Source organism: Podarcis melisellensis (genome assembly GCF_964234715.1).
Source record: "Podarcis melisellensis genome assembly, chromosome: W".
NCBI classification, from domain to species: domain Eukaryota; kingdom Metazoa; phylum Chordata; class Lepidosauria; order Squamata; family Lacertidae; genus Podarcis; species Podarcis melisellensis.
The window spans coordinates 29,080,438-29,096,971 of NC_138535.1; the positions used below are offsets into that span (position 1 = coordinate 29,080,438).

The window sequence follows — 16,534 nt, forward strand, 5'->3', positions numbered from 1 at the left end:
GGGTGCCATGACTGAAAAGGCCCTGCCATGCTTGAAAGAGCAGGAGTTCCCTGGGAAAGGGATTCTAGTCAGTGGAGAGGCAGTGCAAACATAAGTGGGCCTTCTTCTGGTACCCTTTCCCCAAACCTTGAAACACTTGAAAGGCCAAATGGGATGCTCTGAATTGGGCCTGGAAGCAGTTCAAGAGCCAGTCTAGTTCACAGAGCACTAGCCTAATATGATCATACTGCCCAATCCTAGTTATCAGTCTTACTACATATTGCAGGAAGTGGCAGCAGGCTGCCTCCCGACCCCCGACCCCGTGAGCTAGCCTGTAGCTGTGGTTGCTTTGCTTTTTTCCAGCATTGTCATCTGATCACTAAAAATGAGCTTCAGAGACTTCTGACCTACGACCAGGTGAGAGACATCTTTGTGTTATATGTGGTGGTTTAGGATATTGCCCTGTTTATTTCCTTTGTCTGGGATACCCCAGCCTAGGCTAGAGAAACCACTTTCAGGCAGTTAGGAGCAAAGTGTAGCTATAACATAGGATGACTGCGACTTCTACAAATGCTTTTTAAGGTTGCCGGTTTGTGCAACCTGAATTAGAAGCAAGTCCCAATTAAGTTGGAGGGTTGCCTTGGAATAAGTAGGACTGCTCTGCCGTTTCCCAGTTAGAGGGCTTTCCTAGCTCAGCACACGCTCCAGATGTTGTTGGACTCCCATCAGCCCCAGCATAGCTGCTGTCCAGCAATATCGAAAGGTCTAAGGTTTCCTGCTCTAGGTTTTGCATCTGTCTGGAAAATCTGCGTTGCTCACATGTTCTTATCAGCAGAGACTTCCATTAAGTCCAATTAAATTGCTGGTGCTTTTTGTTTTACATTTTTCTCTCCAAGGTTTGTGTGTTCATCATGTTGACGACCTTTCTCCCACTTGGCATAAGGAGCATTGGTATTTTGTGTTGAAACAGGCCTGATTGCTGCACCTTACGGTGGATTTAAACTCTGTGAGCGTAGTCGTGCCTTAGCCCTTTGAGAAGGATGCTGCAAGGAAGGCAAGGGGGGGACTTCCAACATATGCAAAACCATCATAAAACATTAAAAACTTCCCTAAAGGCTGTATAGTTACTTATCTCCTTGACATCTGACGGGAGGGTGTCCCACAGGGCAGGTGCCACTACTCAGAAGGCCCTCTGCCTGGTTCCCTGTAACTTCGCTTCTCACAGTGAGGAAAGGGCCAGAAGGGCCTCGGTGCTGGACCCTGATGCCTGGGCTGAACAATGGGGATGGAGACACTCTTTCAGGGCTGAGGCCATTTAGGGCTTTAAAGGTTGGCGCCAACACTGAGAATTGTGCTCAGAAACGTCCTGGGAGCCAACGTAGGATGCAAAAGGGTGGTTTTGCAGTTGCTCATAGTGTCGGGGGTGTATTCTGGTGGTTGTTAACAGTTTGTATGGATTATTGGTACATATAAGATTGTCTATTGGAGGTATGGCTAACCTGTGGTCTGCCGGATGTTACTGAGCTGCAGTTCCTGTTGGCTCCAGCCATCATGGCCAGTAATCAGGGATGATGGGAATTGTAGTTCTGCAGCATTGTGAGGGCCACGTGTCTGCTACTCCTGAGTTAGAGGATTTTCCTGTCGTGTGATGCAGCAAAGTAATTTAAGATGACACGGGGCAAAAATGCACAAGCATCCTGTACCTTTAAGAATTGGGTATAAGATAGGATTTCAGCAGGCATACCCCTTTTTTGCACTTGGCTAACCTACTAGTAGGGACGCGAGTGGCGCTGTGGGTTAAACCACAGAGCCTAGGACTCGCCGATCAGAAGGTCGGCGGTTCGAATCCCCGTGATGGGGTGAGCTCCCCTTGCTCTGTCCCTGCTCCTGCCAACCTAGCAGTTCAAAAGCACGTCCAAGTGCAAGTAGATCAATAGGTACTGCTCTGGCGGGAAGGTAAACGCTGTTTCTGTGTGCTGTTCTGGTTCACCAGAAGCGGCTTAGTCATGCTGGCCACATGACCCGGAAGCTGTACGCCGGCTCCCTCGGCCAATAACGCGAGATGAGCGCCGCAACCCCAGAGTCGGTCACGACTGGACCTAATGGTCAGGGGTCCCTTTACCTTTACCTTTAACCTACTAGTACTTCACCTTGGTCTTCCAGCACAACAGTGGCTGTTAATAGACTCCATTGTCAGGCAACAGGGGGTCTTCTGCTTCTCTGCTGATAAGCAATTTCTTTTTGGCTTTAGCTAAACATTCAGCGTACCCAAAAGACAGCTTTTGCTGATTTCACAGAGGGAGAGATCAAGTTCATCCCGACGTACAAATTCGACTCTAAAACAGATCCTGCTTGATAGTTGAGCCTTTGTAAGTAAGTCCTCTCAATCATTCTTCTGCAAGGCTTGTTTGTTTTTCCTAGTCTGCTGAGATGCTAGTAGTGTCCTGCCTTTCCATCCTCCTGAGCAGGCTAGTAAAACATATATTTTAAACATGGCTTTCTGCTAAGCAAGCTGTTGGAGGAGGGCTAGAGTTGAGGGCTGGACGGACTTCCTTTCCTCTGCAGCCAGAATGGACACCAAGCCACGGAGGAAGAGAGAGATCCAGCTCTCCTTCACCTGCTCACTTTGCTTGCATGGAATTCCCGGTTGCCAAAGGCTGCTAGGCGAGTTGTGAAATGCAAGGCTGTGATATGTTGTCTTCCTCAAGCCATCCCTGCTCAAAGTCTCTGGAAATGCTTTGGCTCCTTTTCCACAAGCAGCCTTTCCCCCACATTTGTCCTGATAATCAGCATCCTGTTTCATGGCGTGTTTAAGCAGAGAATCCTGTTTGTGTCAAGGAAGTCTGGGAATGAGACTTGGTGCTCTCTCAAGATGAGTCTGCCAGGGCATAAGAGCATGAGAGCAGCCCTGCTGGATCAGGCCATTGGTCCATCTGGCCCAGCATCCTGTTCTCACATTGGCCAATGAGATGCCTCTCGGGGAGCCCACAAACAGGACCTGGGTGCAACAGCACGCTCCCCTCCTCCAAGCCATACTGCTTCTCTTGGTGGAGTATGTTCTCTGGCCATTATGGCTAGTAGCCATTGAGCCTCACCATCCAGGATGTGGCATATTCTTGTGGTTCTTGACAACTGTCAGAAGCCACCTAGGCCTGCTAGTTTCATTGCTCTTGCTGTGGTAATGGGGAAATCAAAAGGACAGGCGGAACATGTAGTGACGAAGCCGGAAAACGGCAGGCTCCTTTGGGCAGCATTTCAGGTGCCAGAAAGGGTCTTTTGGATCACTGAAAAAATAGTGTCTGAACAAGAATAACGGGGCCCCTTGCTTTGGGGAAGGATCATCATTTGGTGGTGTGCCATATGCTTTGTATGCAGAGTCTCAAGTTGAAAGGCACCTCCACCTGAAAAAGGATTGGGCCACAGAGAGCTTCTGCCAGCCAGAGGAGACTTAATTAATGAATTGTGGGGTTGGAAGGGATCACGAGGGTCATCTCGTCCAACCCCCTGCAATGTAGGAATCCAAACTGGGGGAGGTCAGAAAATCATTCTGACCTGGTAGAAGGCAGCTTTTGATTTCCTGACAACTCTCTCCATGAGGCAAAATGCCTGCACACCTGCAAGGTCCGCCCCTTCAGAAGTTGGACTCCCAAGCCCCATCATCTCCAGCTCTTGACCGTGGTCAAGATCACAGGCCGTGTGTGGAGCCAAAGTTTGACTGTGTGAGCCTTGTGTGTTGCCTCAGCCAGTCCAACTGTCTCCTTGCAGTGGGAAGTGCCGTGTGCCAGCATGGTGTGAGCCAATCCTCTGGCGAGGAGGCAGCGTGAATCAGCTCAGCTACCGAAGCCACATGGAATTGAAAAGGAGCGACCACAAGCCCGCCAGCTCCCTCTTCCTCACAGGGTAACACCTGCCCTGGCCAGGGCTATCGTCTATTCAGGCTTTTTAGTTGCCTGCTATGTGGCACCTCCTCGAATCTGGGCAGGCCCTGACCAACAACCAGGCCCCTTTCCACAGAGCTCCTCCTTGGCCAATGACTTCCGGTGCAAGGAGTGGGCAGGTTTTGGCTCTGTTAAATCCCTAGGCTTCCATTCTCCACTGTTCTGAGTACACGCTGCTCCTGCAGGCATGGCAGACCACATGGGCTGAACTGTATACCTTAACCGTTGGCTCCATTCATGCAATGGAGCTTCTGTGGTACTTGGCTTGGAGCATTGGGCTTCAGCCCATTGGCTCTGGAAGTCACAGCCGCTGCCATCCTGGGGAAGCTCTCAGAGTTACAGTACTTGCCTCTTTCAGGGCTGGGAACAGGGGGTGCATCAGGCCTTATTGCTCTTAACTCATGCCCCCCCTTTTTAGTCCATAGCCCCAACAAATGTGCTCTGCCCCCCCCATAGGTGAAGGTTGTGGATGACCGACGGTACCGGAAAGTGATTGAGGATATTGTTCAGTTGATGGACAGGATGGAGAACGAATTCCTTCCCTCCCTGGAGGGAGGTAAGGACGAATAGGATCCTCTCCAACCCCTTAAAGAGGGTTTGCTGCAAAAAGACCAGGGGGGAAAGAAGGCCTTGGCCCATCTAGCTCAGTCTTGAGCGGTTCCCCAGGATTTCCGGGGGATCTCTCCCAGCCCTACCTGAAGATGCTGGGGATAGAACCTGGGACCTTTGCATGCAAGGCAGATGCCCTTCCACTGAGCGGCAGCCTCTTCCTCTTCCTTGCAGGCAAAGACTCCAGGGGTCGCCAGCGTGGTGCCCTCCAGATGCTGGACTACAACTCCCATCATCCCCAGCCAACGTGGCCAGTGGCAAGTGCAGCAATATCTGGAGAGCCCCACGTGGACCTGTGGCATGTGCAGTCCCCTAAATGAGAGGCCGGGGCCAAGGACAAACTTCCCCCTGGAGCACGTTTCCTTGCCTCTGCTAAAGGCAAGCACTCCCCCCCCCCCCGTTTTGCTCTGCAGTTTCCGTTTGAGAATGTGAAGTTCCGGCAGCTGCAGAAGGAGAGGTTCCAGATCACAAACAACGGGCAGGTCACCCTCCACTTCTCCTTTATCCCCAAGCTCAGTGACAGCCAGTATTGGAAGGCATGGCTTCGTGCTGAGCCCTGCGAGGGATACTTGGAGCCCAGCGCGTCTCTCTCTGGAATCAGAGAACTGTAGAGTTGGAAAGGGACCCCAAGGCTCATCTAGGGAAGGCCTTCCTTTTCCCCTCCTCTTCCCAACCCTCCTCCCTCAAACCTTGGGAGTTTGGTAGAGCAGGGGAGGCTTAACATTTGTGGGCTGCATTGCCCCATGCTCAAGCCTCCAAGGGCCACACGTCAAAGCAGCTGAGCCCAAAGTGTAAAAGTGTGTGTGACCAGCTTTAAACAAAGACACACACACAAATGAATTGAAGCCAAGCAATGCTGGAGGGTCCCCAAACACCTTTTGGCATCGCAGGGAACCAGTGAGAGCAGTCCGTCCAAAAATTACTTTTTAAAAAAAATAATCGTATTTTTATGTTGTGGAGGCACAAAAATATCTTGGGGAACATATAGAACTAGCCAAACTTTTAAAAACTCAATGAAATGTAAACTAAAAAAGAAAGTTACATTGGGGGCGCAAAAATCCTTTCCCTTTTGATATTCTTTTGTTAGGATCACTTTCTCTCACCCCCCAGTATCCTGTCACCATCTTCTGTGCAGCTGCTGCTTTGGAGGACTAGAGAGGAAAGTGGGGTGGGGGTGGGAACTGAGTCGCTTCTTCTCCTAATTCTTGAAGTTAAGGTTTGCCCCATACACCTGTGAGAACAGGATGCTGTACTAGATGGGCCGTTGGCCTGATCCAGCAGCCTCCTATTGTGTCCTTCTGTTCAATTCTTCACCGTCTTCACTTTTAATTTACAGACAAGCCAACTTGGCTGTGCCCAAGAGTGTATCTACCTGACCTCCTCCCGTTTTAGGTGAGACGGTGGACATTTCCCTGGATGTGTACGTCAGCAAGGAAGAGAAGATTGAGGCTATCTTTGTCCTTCACCTTGACCCTGGCAAGGACTATTTCCTCACCATCGGTGGGAGCTACCTACCAAGCTGCTTCGGGACCTCCTTGGAAGCCTTGTGCTGGATGAGGCAGCCGCTTGGCGGAGTTCCCGTCACCAGACTTATTGACCTGGTAGGGAAAGGGGTTGATTTACCTGGCAGGTTCATGTGCTGGATGTCTACCCTTCCCACTCTGCTTGCCTGCTTGGAAAACAGCTGCTCTTCCACTCAGCAATGTGGGGGCTGGGGGTCCTCCGCTGCATTCAGCTTCAGCTTCTGTAGCTCTGCATCCGCTTCCTGTGTGCTGTTCATGCCCTTTGTTTGCCTTGACTGAGTCATCCCAGGTTCTGGTCCTCCCACCTGCCCTTTCGCAGGGCCACTGAACCGTGTGCATTTCCCTGCCATCTGCCCAGATTCTGTTCAGCCAACGGGCTGTTTCTTTCTCTTCTCAGGGCCTGTGCCATTAACACCCTTGGTTGTCTGTTGCTCTTGCCTTCCTCCTCTGATCTCAGGGAGAAGACGGCTTCCTAGAAAAGGTAACAGTTGGTTTGCTATCCTCTAGATGTTCTTGTAGCGGGCTCAAAGCAGGTTTACACGGGGGTTGCGTTCCGAGGTACTCTTGTGCTCTTGGGGGGGACATTTTTGCCCCTTCCAGTGCCCCTTCCAGCTCTGCGGCAGTGTGCATGTGCCTCGAAGGCACGTAAATGGAGTTGCCCTTGTCAACGATCAGCAGCTGCTCCATGCAGTGGCAGCTGGTCCCTTAGGGCAAACCAGGCACTACCCCACCAACCGGACTTTCCTCTCAGGTACCCGCACCTGCCTGCCTTCTGACTCAAATCCAGTCCAGGTGGTGGCTCTAGCTCTCTGCTTTGGTCTCTCCCCTAGTCTCAACATGGCCCTTGTAGAACTCGGCAGAGGAGAACGGAGACGAAACCAGAATTTGCCATCGCTGCTTGACTCTGGGTCCGCTTGCGATTGGCAGCACGGGAGGCAGAAAGCCCAGTCTCATGATGCAGGCGCCAGCCCCCTCTGGCCCCAAGAGCCAGTTTTCTCCTTGTCTCTGTGCTCAGCAACTGCTGCACAGGCTGTGCCACTCTGGCTTACTCTCACCACCTGAGCACTGGCATTTGGGAAGCGGTAGTGGCTGCTTTGGGGTGGCTCAGGGAAACGTCACTCCTCTCGAAATCAGATCGACTTGGGTGTATTATCCTAGCCACAAGGAGACCGTGGTGACTGTCAATTTGGACAGCTGTAGACATTTAGAATCATGGAGGATATGTTGATCCTCCGGTCAGGGCTATTTCTTGCCAGTATTATCACAAACCACATGCTTTTGATTACCAGTTTCTGGGGAACATGATGGACAGAGTGCTCTTGTCCCCGTGTCCCTATGGACTCCCAAGGGCATGTGGTTGGCCATTGTGGGAACAGAATGCTGATCTAACCCAGCAAGGCTCCTGTGTTCTTTAGCATGCACCAGCTACTCTTGCACTAAGACTCTGATACAGCATGTGTCATTCCCCACACCAATACTCTCTCTCCTCTCTCTCTCTCTCTCTCTCTCTCTCTCTCTCTCTCTCTCTCTCTCTCTCTCTCTCTCTCTCTTTCTCTCTCTCTCTCTCAATTACAGATAGGTAGCCGTGTTGGTCTGCCATAGTCAAAACAAAAAAAATTCCTTCCAGTAGCACCTTAAGATACACTTCAGATACACTGTGCATCTGAAGAAGTGTGCATGCACACGAAAGCTCATACCAAGAACTAACTTAGTTGGTCTTTAAGGTGCTACTGGAAGTATTTTTTTTTTTGTTTTTTCTCTCTCTCAAGACAGGGGCGGGGAGTATTGGCGGGGGGGGGGAGGGGGGATGAACTGGGTCCTAATCAACAGCTGTCCTGGGGATGAGGGGATCAAATTCTCCATTCTTGCCAACTCCTTTCAGTGATGGGCTGCTTGCCACTGCTGTGCTCCTAAAGCTCTCTTGCTCCCCCCTCCTCTCTTTCTCTTTCTCTTGAATGTGGTAGCTTGAGATAGAAATAACCACCCTGAACATTCCTGGAGAGGAAGATGGGAAGGAGGCCGGAGGCATTGTTCACCAGCTGCTGTGTGCTGCATTGCCCAGGCATTGTTCACCAGCTGCTGTGTGCTGCATTGCCCAGACAAAGTCGTGGGCTGGGGCTCCAGCTGTTGCTCAGTTTCTACCCCTGCCTCTGCAACGTGCTCTAGACAAGGGGTGGTGAACATGTGACCCCCTCATCTCATCATGCTGGCTGGGGCTGCAGCCCATCAACCTATGAAGGCCCATCCATGTTCTGTTGCTGTTTTTGTTACTTATTTCCTGCCCTTCACCCTAAGGTCCCAGGGCAGGTTCCAACAATTTAAATAAAATGTTAGCCAAACCTCATGTCCACAGCTGCATATTCAGTAAGCTTTTGGGTGAACTGCACATCCGGAGTGGGAGGATTACTAGCTGCATATTAATAGGGGGAGGGGGAGCTTGGATTTGGGGTGCGAGCAATTAGTTTTTTGTTTCCCCACTTGAGATGCTTGCTGTGGCTAGGGCCGGGCGATATATTTTCAAATCAGCTTGAAGTCTAGATAGTGAGACTGGTTTCATAATTTCTGACCTGGCAATATATTGCGAATCATGATGTGTGTGTGTGTACTATGCAAAAAACACCATGTGGGGGGAAACTGTGAAGCCAGACAATGCTTCTTTAGATTCCTGCAGCCCCTGTGGACTCTGCCGGTTCAGCTTTCCCCTGCCCTCCTGCAGGGGGCAGCCGAAATCACAATGCGGGGGAAACCGTGAAGCCAGCCAATGCCTCTACATAGCTCCATCTTATTTCAGACATCGTGATATATTGGTGTATTGCAATGTTTAGCTAGTGATATATCACCGTGTTGAAAGCCATCATGCATCCAAACAGCTCCACAGCTTTAACCCCCATTTGAAAACTGTTGGAAATTCAAGCCCTTCTCATGATAAGCTGGCAGCAGTCCAGGCACCCGGCTTGATTCCCTGTTGACCTCCCTGGCTGCATTCCCCAGCAGACGCAGGCAAGGTCTCGATCGGCGATTCTTCTCAAACGTGAGAATAACACACCCCTCTTTCCTGCCTCCCCCAGGCAGGGGAAAGAGATAGACAGAAACGTATTTACATGCTTTTATTTCTGTCTTTGCAGCGTTACAAAAAACAGGACTGCTCTCTTCAAACTCCAGCAGTGTTGTGACTAAAACTTCCTGTACATCCTGTACAGCTCATATTACACTGTGAGGTAATTCCGGTGCTGCGCACTGTGAAATGACTGCCCCTCTGTTCCCACAGCAGTCCCAACATTCCCATCATGTTTACACTTCAAGCTAGGACTTTGCAGCTGCATTGCTTCATTATCGTAACAAAAACATCAGCCTGGCTAGATAGAGCAGAGGTGGGGAATCTTGACGGGCCCACAGGCCCCACATCTAACATCATACGTGGTGTCAGGTGTGGAGACATGGCTGCAAAGGAGTTTCAAGGGTGCGTTCAATTGTTCTTTGGCAAGCAGGGTTTGTTGACCGCACTTTTGGAGTTGACCACTAGTATTTGTTGTTTGGATTGAAACCATGCCTGCAGAAGGACATTTCCTTGGCAGACCAGCTTTGCAGGCAGCTTCGTCAAGAGGGGAGGTGTGGGATAATTACAGTGGGGTGGCTCAGTTGGTAGAGCGTGACACTCTTAATCTCAGGGCTGTGGGTTCAAGGTCCACTTTGCGCCAAAAGGGGAAACTTGCAAGGTGGGCCCAGATGTATAAGGACCAAGCTTCTTGCTTTGGACCAGCCTGGGAAGGAGGCAGGCTGCAGGTAACAGGACAGAACACTTCCCTTGCCAGGCTGTCAATAGCTGGCAGTGACCACTCGGTGGCCGAAGCTCTGCTCATCTTCCTGGAGGCAGTGCCAGAACCAGTCCTTTGCTATGAACTGTATCAGCGCTGCCTTGAGTGCTCACATGACAGCCACCTCTGTCGCCAGGTCGGCCCCAGAGCCCCATCTCTTCCTGGCTGGTCTGTGGTGTGTACAGAAGCATAGAATCAGAAGGGATTTCCAAAATCATCTAGTCCAAATGTTGCCACAAGTAACAGGAAATCCACTAAAACATCCCTGAAAGCCAGTAAACCGGCACACTGGCAGGAGGGCTAGTCTGGTCTGGGAAGCCTTGTTAACTGCAGAGGTTGCTGATGTCTCCTTTGATAACCATCCCTCTCGGTTGTGGAGGGGGGTGGGGTGCGCACATGTTGCCTTTTTGCTTTCTGACCAGGACTTGTAACAATAGCCCACCTGTTTCAGTGAACCTCGAAACGGCCATATACTGGGCCATCTAGCTCAGTATTGTCGAAATTGACAAGCAGTGGCTCTCCAGGATTTCAGACAAGGGATGTTCCCTACCCTCCTGGGAGATGCTGGGGGTGGAGCCTGAGACTTTCTGCATGAAAAGCAGGTGGTTTACTGCAGAGCTATGGCCCTTCCCCCAAGATATCTCGGTAGAGCATAAGACTCTTCATCTCAGTGTCCTGAGTTCGAGCCCCACCTTAGGCATTGCAGGGGGTTCGATTAGTTAACCCTCGTGGTCCCTTCCGACTCTACAGTTGTATTATTCCCCAAAGTTCCCAGCAGAGTTCTAGTCCGGTTACCATTTTAAACATTCTTTTTTTTATGCCAGGTCTAAACCTGCAAACATAACAAGCACACCGTGCTAGTGATCCATGCCCCTCCTCTAGCAAAGCTCTGCACTGAAACTCCAAACCGCCCCTCCCTGTCTTGCAGGTGATCTGCCAGATCCGCACCAGAACGTGTTCCGCTTCCTGGTGGCTTTCCTGCGGGAGCTGCTGAAATATTCTGAGAGCAACAGAGCAATCTTTTGAGAAGATTGATTTTAGAAAACTGTTAAAATGAAATACAATGAAATTCAACCAGGGGGATTTGAGGAAGTCACTTAACAATGTTATCAAGATTGGTTAAATTGCAATTAGGATGTATGTTTGTTTGTTTGTTTGTCTTCAAAAAATTTGGAAAATTTTTGGAAGAGGCGGCTTCAGGGAAAACAGATATTGTAACTGACTCTGGAAATGGCCAATCTTAAATTACTGAGCTGGAATGTTAATGGTTTGAACTCTGGAGCCAGACTATATCGGATTGAACATGTAATAGCAAAACAGAAATTGGATATCATCTGTCTCCAAGAGACACATATTGCAAAAAAGCATAAAAGGGTCTTAATTAACAAAAAATTAGGTATGGACTTCATCTCATCAGATAAAACAAAAAAGAGAGGAGTTGTTTTTTATATTAATCCTGCACTTGAACCCAAATTGATTCAGAAGGACGAAAAAGGCAGAATTTTAATAATACAAATTAAAATCCAGGGAGAGAAAGTGAAATTGGTTGGTATTTATGCCCCTAATGATAAAAAAGCAACTTTTTTCAGGAAACTAGAAACAGAACTACTTGAATTTGCAGATCAAAAGATTTTTTTAATGGGAGACTTAAATGGAGTTCCAACTTTAGACAAAGACAGATCAGCCAGGAAAAAAGAGACCAAAGAAGGTAAACTGCCAAAAACTTTTTTTGACATGACTCAAAATCTAAAGCTGATAGATATCTGGCGAGTGAGACACATGTTTGATAGAGAGTATACTTTTTACAGCCATGTACATGACAGCAGTTCGAGAATTGACTCTATATGGATCTCCAAAGAATTAGAAACAAGAGTCAAAATAATTGAAATCAATCCCAAAACCTTTTCAGACCATAATTCCCTGACTATGGAATTACAAAAAGAAAGTCAAATCTCTTTTAGATGGAGATTAAATGATGAGTTATTAGATGATCACAAATTTGTTGAAAAAGCAAAAAAGACCTTGATGGATTATTTTGAAATAAATAGTCAAGGGCTAACAAAGTTACAGACGGTCTGGGATGCAAGTAAGGCTGTAATGAGAGGACTCTTTATACAACAAAATTCATTTAAAAGGAAATTGAGAGAGAAAAAGAAAAAAGAAATATTAGAGGAAATTATGAAAAAGGAGAAACAGCTGCCAAACAAAGCAACCAAAGAGGCAGTAAAACAGGCAATCAAAACATTACAAACCCAGTACTCAATGATTATAAACGAGGAAATCCGCTGGGAAATAAAAAGAGTAAAACAAAAATATTTTGAGCATGCAAATAAACCGGGGAAGTTGTTAGCCTGGCAGTTGAATAAAACTGAACAAAGGAACTCCATAAATAAAATTAACATAAATGGCAGAATCACAGACAAGCTGAAGGAAATACAAGAAGGGTTTGTTAAATATTTTTCTGAGTTGTACAGACAAGGGAAAGAAAAAACATTTAAGATAGAAGAGTACATCAGAAATAGCAATATGCCATATTTAAAAGAAGAACAAAGGAACATCCTTAACTCCCAGATAACAATGCAAGAAATACTTGACGCAATAAAAAGCTCTAAAAATGGCAAGTCTCCAGGCCCGGATGGTTTTACGGCAAAATATTATAAGATATTAAATGAACAATTAGTGAACCCATTGAAAGATGTCATGAATGAAATACTGAACACAGGCGAAATCCCAGAAACATGGAAACAGGCCTATATAACAGTAATTCCAAAACAAGACGCAGATTTGCTGCAAATTAAAAACTATAGGCCTATTTCCTTGTTAAATAATGATTACAAATTGTTTGCAAATATCCTAGCTAACAGATTAAAAAAAAATTAAAGGAATATATACCTCAAGATCAAGTCGGGTTCCTACCAGGAAGACAAATGAAGGAGAATATAAGGAATATTTTGACTTCCGGTTTGGATCGCAAGCAGCAAGGGAGCGCGGTGAAGCCGCTGAAGGGCTTCTCCGAACTGCACGGGGTTTTGAGGGGCAACGCAAAGGCACTGCGACCCCAAAATCTCAAGGGGGGCCCCCTTGAGGGAAGCGCAACCAGCAGCGTTGGAAGGGTCCCGAAGTTCCTTTGGTTTTTTTCTATTTTGGGGGAAGACTCGGGAGCGATGGGACCGAGAAACGCGTTTCGGTAAGCTCTGCGGACCCCGTGCGGTAATGCCTCTAGCTCCCACTGAAAAAGGCGACAAATCTCCGTAATCTTAAGAACAGACGCCCTTGGTGCTGAGCGATAAATGTTGGAATTGAAAATTGAAAGATAGAGACTAAGGAGCGATGGATGTTAATAGATTAAGTTAAGGAGCCCGACCTGTATTTCGGATCTAAGATGGCGCTGGAACTATAATCGTAAGAGTGAAACAAAGAAACCTTTACTCACCCGCTGTAGAAACGTAGAAGTGAAAGTCCCCGTCGGTAGTTTAGCGGGGCAAGGGAAATTAGAAGAAAGTAGCTAAATAGAAAGAAAACCTTAGAGACTTTGTATCGTATTGGCTGAACACGAAAGAGTAAGAGGAGGATTTAAAGGGTATACTGAGAAGACCTAACGGAGGCTTTAACTAGAAGCGGAAAAAGCAAGAGGGGGAGAGGGGAGAGCCGAATAGAAGGAACGTATACGGCACTGAAGAAGTAAACGTTTCCCCTCCTCACCAGCCCTGACGGCGGTCAAAAAAATAACCTCGGAATTTCGATCCCCCTCTTTCTAATTTTTCGGACTTTGCCCTCCTTTACATTTTATTAATAGCGGGAGGGAAACCCCGTGCAAGACCCGTGTCCATACGGCACACCAGCATTTATCTCCTCTTTGTAGCAACCCAGCTGGACCTTAGATACCTTGCCGGTTTATAAAGGACTCAATTACATTTTTGGAAATAACCCGTGCGACGAAGGCTGCTGTATCTTCTGGACCTGATCTACTTGTGAGCGGAACATTTCTCCCGGGGGAAGCAGAAGCCCCACCCCCCACCCCATTTTCGTCGGACAAACGAAAGACAACCACGATCGGAAAGTTCCAGTAGGGAAGCATAAAGTTAAGAAGCTGGAACTCAACCTAGATTCCTCTTCCCCCTCTGCGGAATATTTTTGCCTTGCAGAGAGACCCTGAAATCTTCTGAACCTCCTACCCCTCCTGTTCCTCCTGTTCCTCTCTCCTGTCCCCCTCTCCCCCCTCCCCCTCCCCCTCCCCCTTCCCCTTCGCTCCCCCCTCCCCCCTCTTTCTTAGCTCCAACATTTTCTACAGGAACATCAACCAGATAGTTGCCTAAACACTGTCTTCACCACGCAGAAATGGATTAAGCCAAACAAGTGGCTGAAAAACCGATCAAAAGAAGGAGAAATAAACTGTCCTAACTGGAAATAGGACAAACAGAACAAACATAACAAAACTCAGACATTGAGTATATTTACAATCCCCTATCTTTACCCTTACTATTCCGCCTTTCTACCTTTCTCCGTCGCTTTCGTCTTCCCGCTTGTTCTCTCGCCTTCTTTCTCTTTCTCCTCTCTCTTTTTTCCCGCTTTTTTCTTTTTTTTTTTAACTATAGTCTCCCCAATATTTAAGTGTAACAACTCTCCAAGTTGGTGGTAGCGCATTACCATATCTCTAAATTGTTAATAAGTCGTGATTTTGCCTGATTATCGATGAGTAGTAGATGAGACCATAAAAAGGGAGCATGAAATAGTTGGATAGCTTAAGATAATATTTATAACGTGGGAGACATTTGATTGTTGACTTAGATAAGGTAGCCCCACTTTGATTCAAGAGGACAGACTAAATATAGTATTTGAAGGGATAGAACCCCTGACGGTGGAACTTAACAACAGTGTCTTGACCTGATCTAAGGGCAGACCAGTGCATCCCCTGCTGAGATAACTAAAACTATTTAAGATTGTGCGCCCTCTAGGGGAGAGTTATAAGAAATTAAATTCTGTCCATAACTAAAGATAGGGGGTGAGGGAGGGTGAAGACCGGGGAGATGGCGGGAAAGGACGGGAGGAAGTCAGTAGGAACACCATTAGAGAGGAAAACCTCACGACAAGAGGAAATTAGAGACTTAGATGTACTATGGTTGAAAATAAAGGAAGAATTTAAACAGAACGAAATTCACATGGAGAAAAAGCTAGGAGAGATGCAGGAATCTATTGATAAGAAGATAGAGGGTGCGGTAGGGGAATTGTCAAATAAGATAAAAGAACTAACGATTCGAACAAAGTCCTTAGAAGACTCAAAGAAAAAAATACAAAGAGAGATGAAAGATCAGAGAAAAGAAGCTGAGAAAATAAAGGAGAATTTTGGAGAATTGAGCAGGAGCCAAGACCAAGGTCTAGACAATTTAGCACTGATGGAAATGAAACAAAAACAGTTAAATTTCAGAGGAGTAGGGGAAGAAATCAACGAAGATATTAAAGGAAAAATGACTAAAGAATTGGCGAGGTGGTTAGTTTTGAAGGAAGAAGAAGTCGCGCAAACGATAGAAAATGCCTTTAGAATAAAAATAAGACCCAAACAAAACAAACTGAAAAAGGTTCCAGGAGACTGCTTAGTGATTTTCAAATCGATAGAGATGAGAAACATAATCCTGAGAGAAAGCTACCAGAAGAAACTGGTAATTGATGGAAGACCAATTATCATCTTCAAAGAAATACCAACCAGACTCCTTCGCAAGAGAGAGGGTTACAAACAGCTAGTCAATATTTTAAAAAATAATGGCATACAACATAGATGGGAATTCCCAGAAGGGATTTCCTTTTTTTACAAGGAAAAAAGATTTAAGATTACTGAAAGCCAGGAAGTCAGTAAATTCCTGCGTAGATATGAGAAAGACCTTGGAAGGATGGAGGAGAGATACGGAGGGAGGAGTGGAGAAAGGGAGGAGAGGGGTGGTACAGGACTGGGGGGAGGGGGGAGGGCAGGAGGGGAGCGGAGGGAGAGGGGGGGAAGAGGAGGAGGGGGGAGAGGTAGGGGAAGAAGAGGTGGGAGAGGAAGAAGAAGAAACAGAGAGCAAAACCACCCGAATTTAAATTGGTAAAAACTCAAATTGGTAAATTACTGACTTATCAGTAGATAAAAGCAATAATGAATCTTAAAATTTTAACATGGAATGTAAACGGTTTGAACGAAAAAACTAAAAGGAATAAAATTGTAAATGTTTTGAAAAAGAAAAAACTGGATGTAATCTGTATACAAGAGACTCATGTAGCCAAAAAGCATAAACATGTTTTGTTAAACAAGAATTTAGGAACAGAATTTATAAGCTCCACGGCAGAGGAAAAAAAAGGAGTAGTAACATATGTCAATGAAAAATGGGAACCTAAACTGATCTACAAGGATGAAGGAGGAAGGATACTGGGGGTACAAATCAGCTTCCAGGGGGAAAAGATTAACGTGGTAAACATATATGCCCCAAATTCAAATAAGCCAGAGTTTTTCAAGAAATTAGAACAAGTTTTATTAAAATTAGAAAGTAACAGGACGATATTATTGGGAGATTTCAATGCAGTGCCGACACCAGAAATTGACAGACAAACAGAAAAGAAAAAACGAAACCAAGGAAAGCTACCAAAATCATTTCAGGATCTGGAAGAAAATATGGACCTAATAGATATATGGAGACACAAG

General features: G+C 46.9%; 1 protein-coding gene across 1 annotated transcript in view; it reads left to right on the forward strand.

Moving 5' to 3' along the window:
- LOC309361237 (inositol polyphosphate 5-phosphatase OCRL-like) overlaps positions 1 to 10,890 on the forward strand; it is a gene marked incomplete at both ends in the record, with an annotated part of 29,567 nt that extends 18,677 nt beyond the window's left edge. Inside the window, 9 exon segments of the mRNA XM_081896156.1 lie at positions 343 to 396; positions 2,231 to 2,334; positions 3,745 to 3,875; positions 3,878 to 3,879; positions 4,374 to 4,463; positions 4,952 to 5,105; positions 5,919 to 6,127; positions 6,507 to 6,540; positions 10,793 to 10,890. Coding sequence (XP_081752282.1) covers positions 343 to 396; positions 2,231 to 2,334; positions 3,745 to 3,875; positions 3,878 to 3,879; positions 4,374 to 4,463; positions 4,952 to 5,105; positions 5,919 to 6,127; positions 6,507 to 6,540; positions 10,793 to 10,890 — 876 coding nt within the window.
- Positions 10,891 to 16,534: the final 5,644 nt, after the last annotated feature.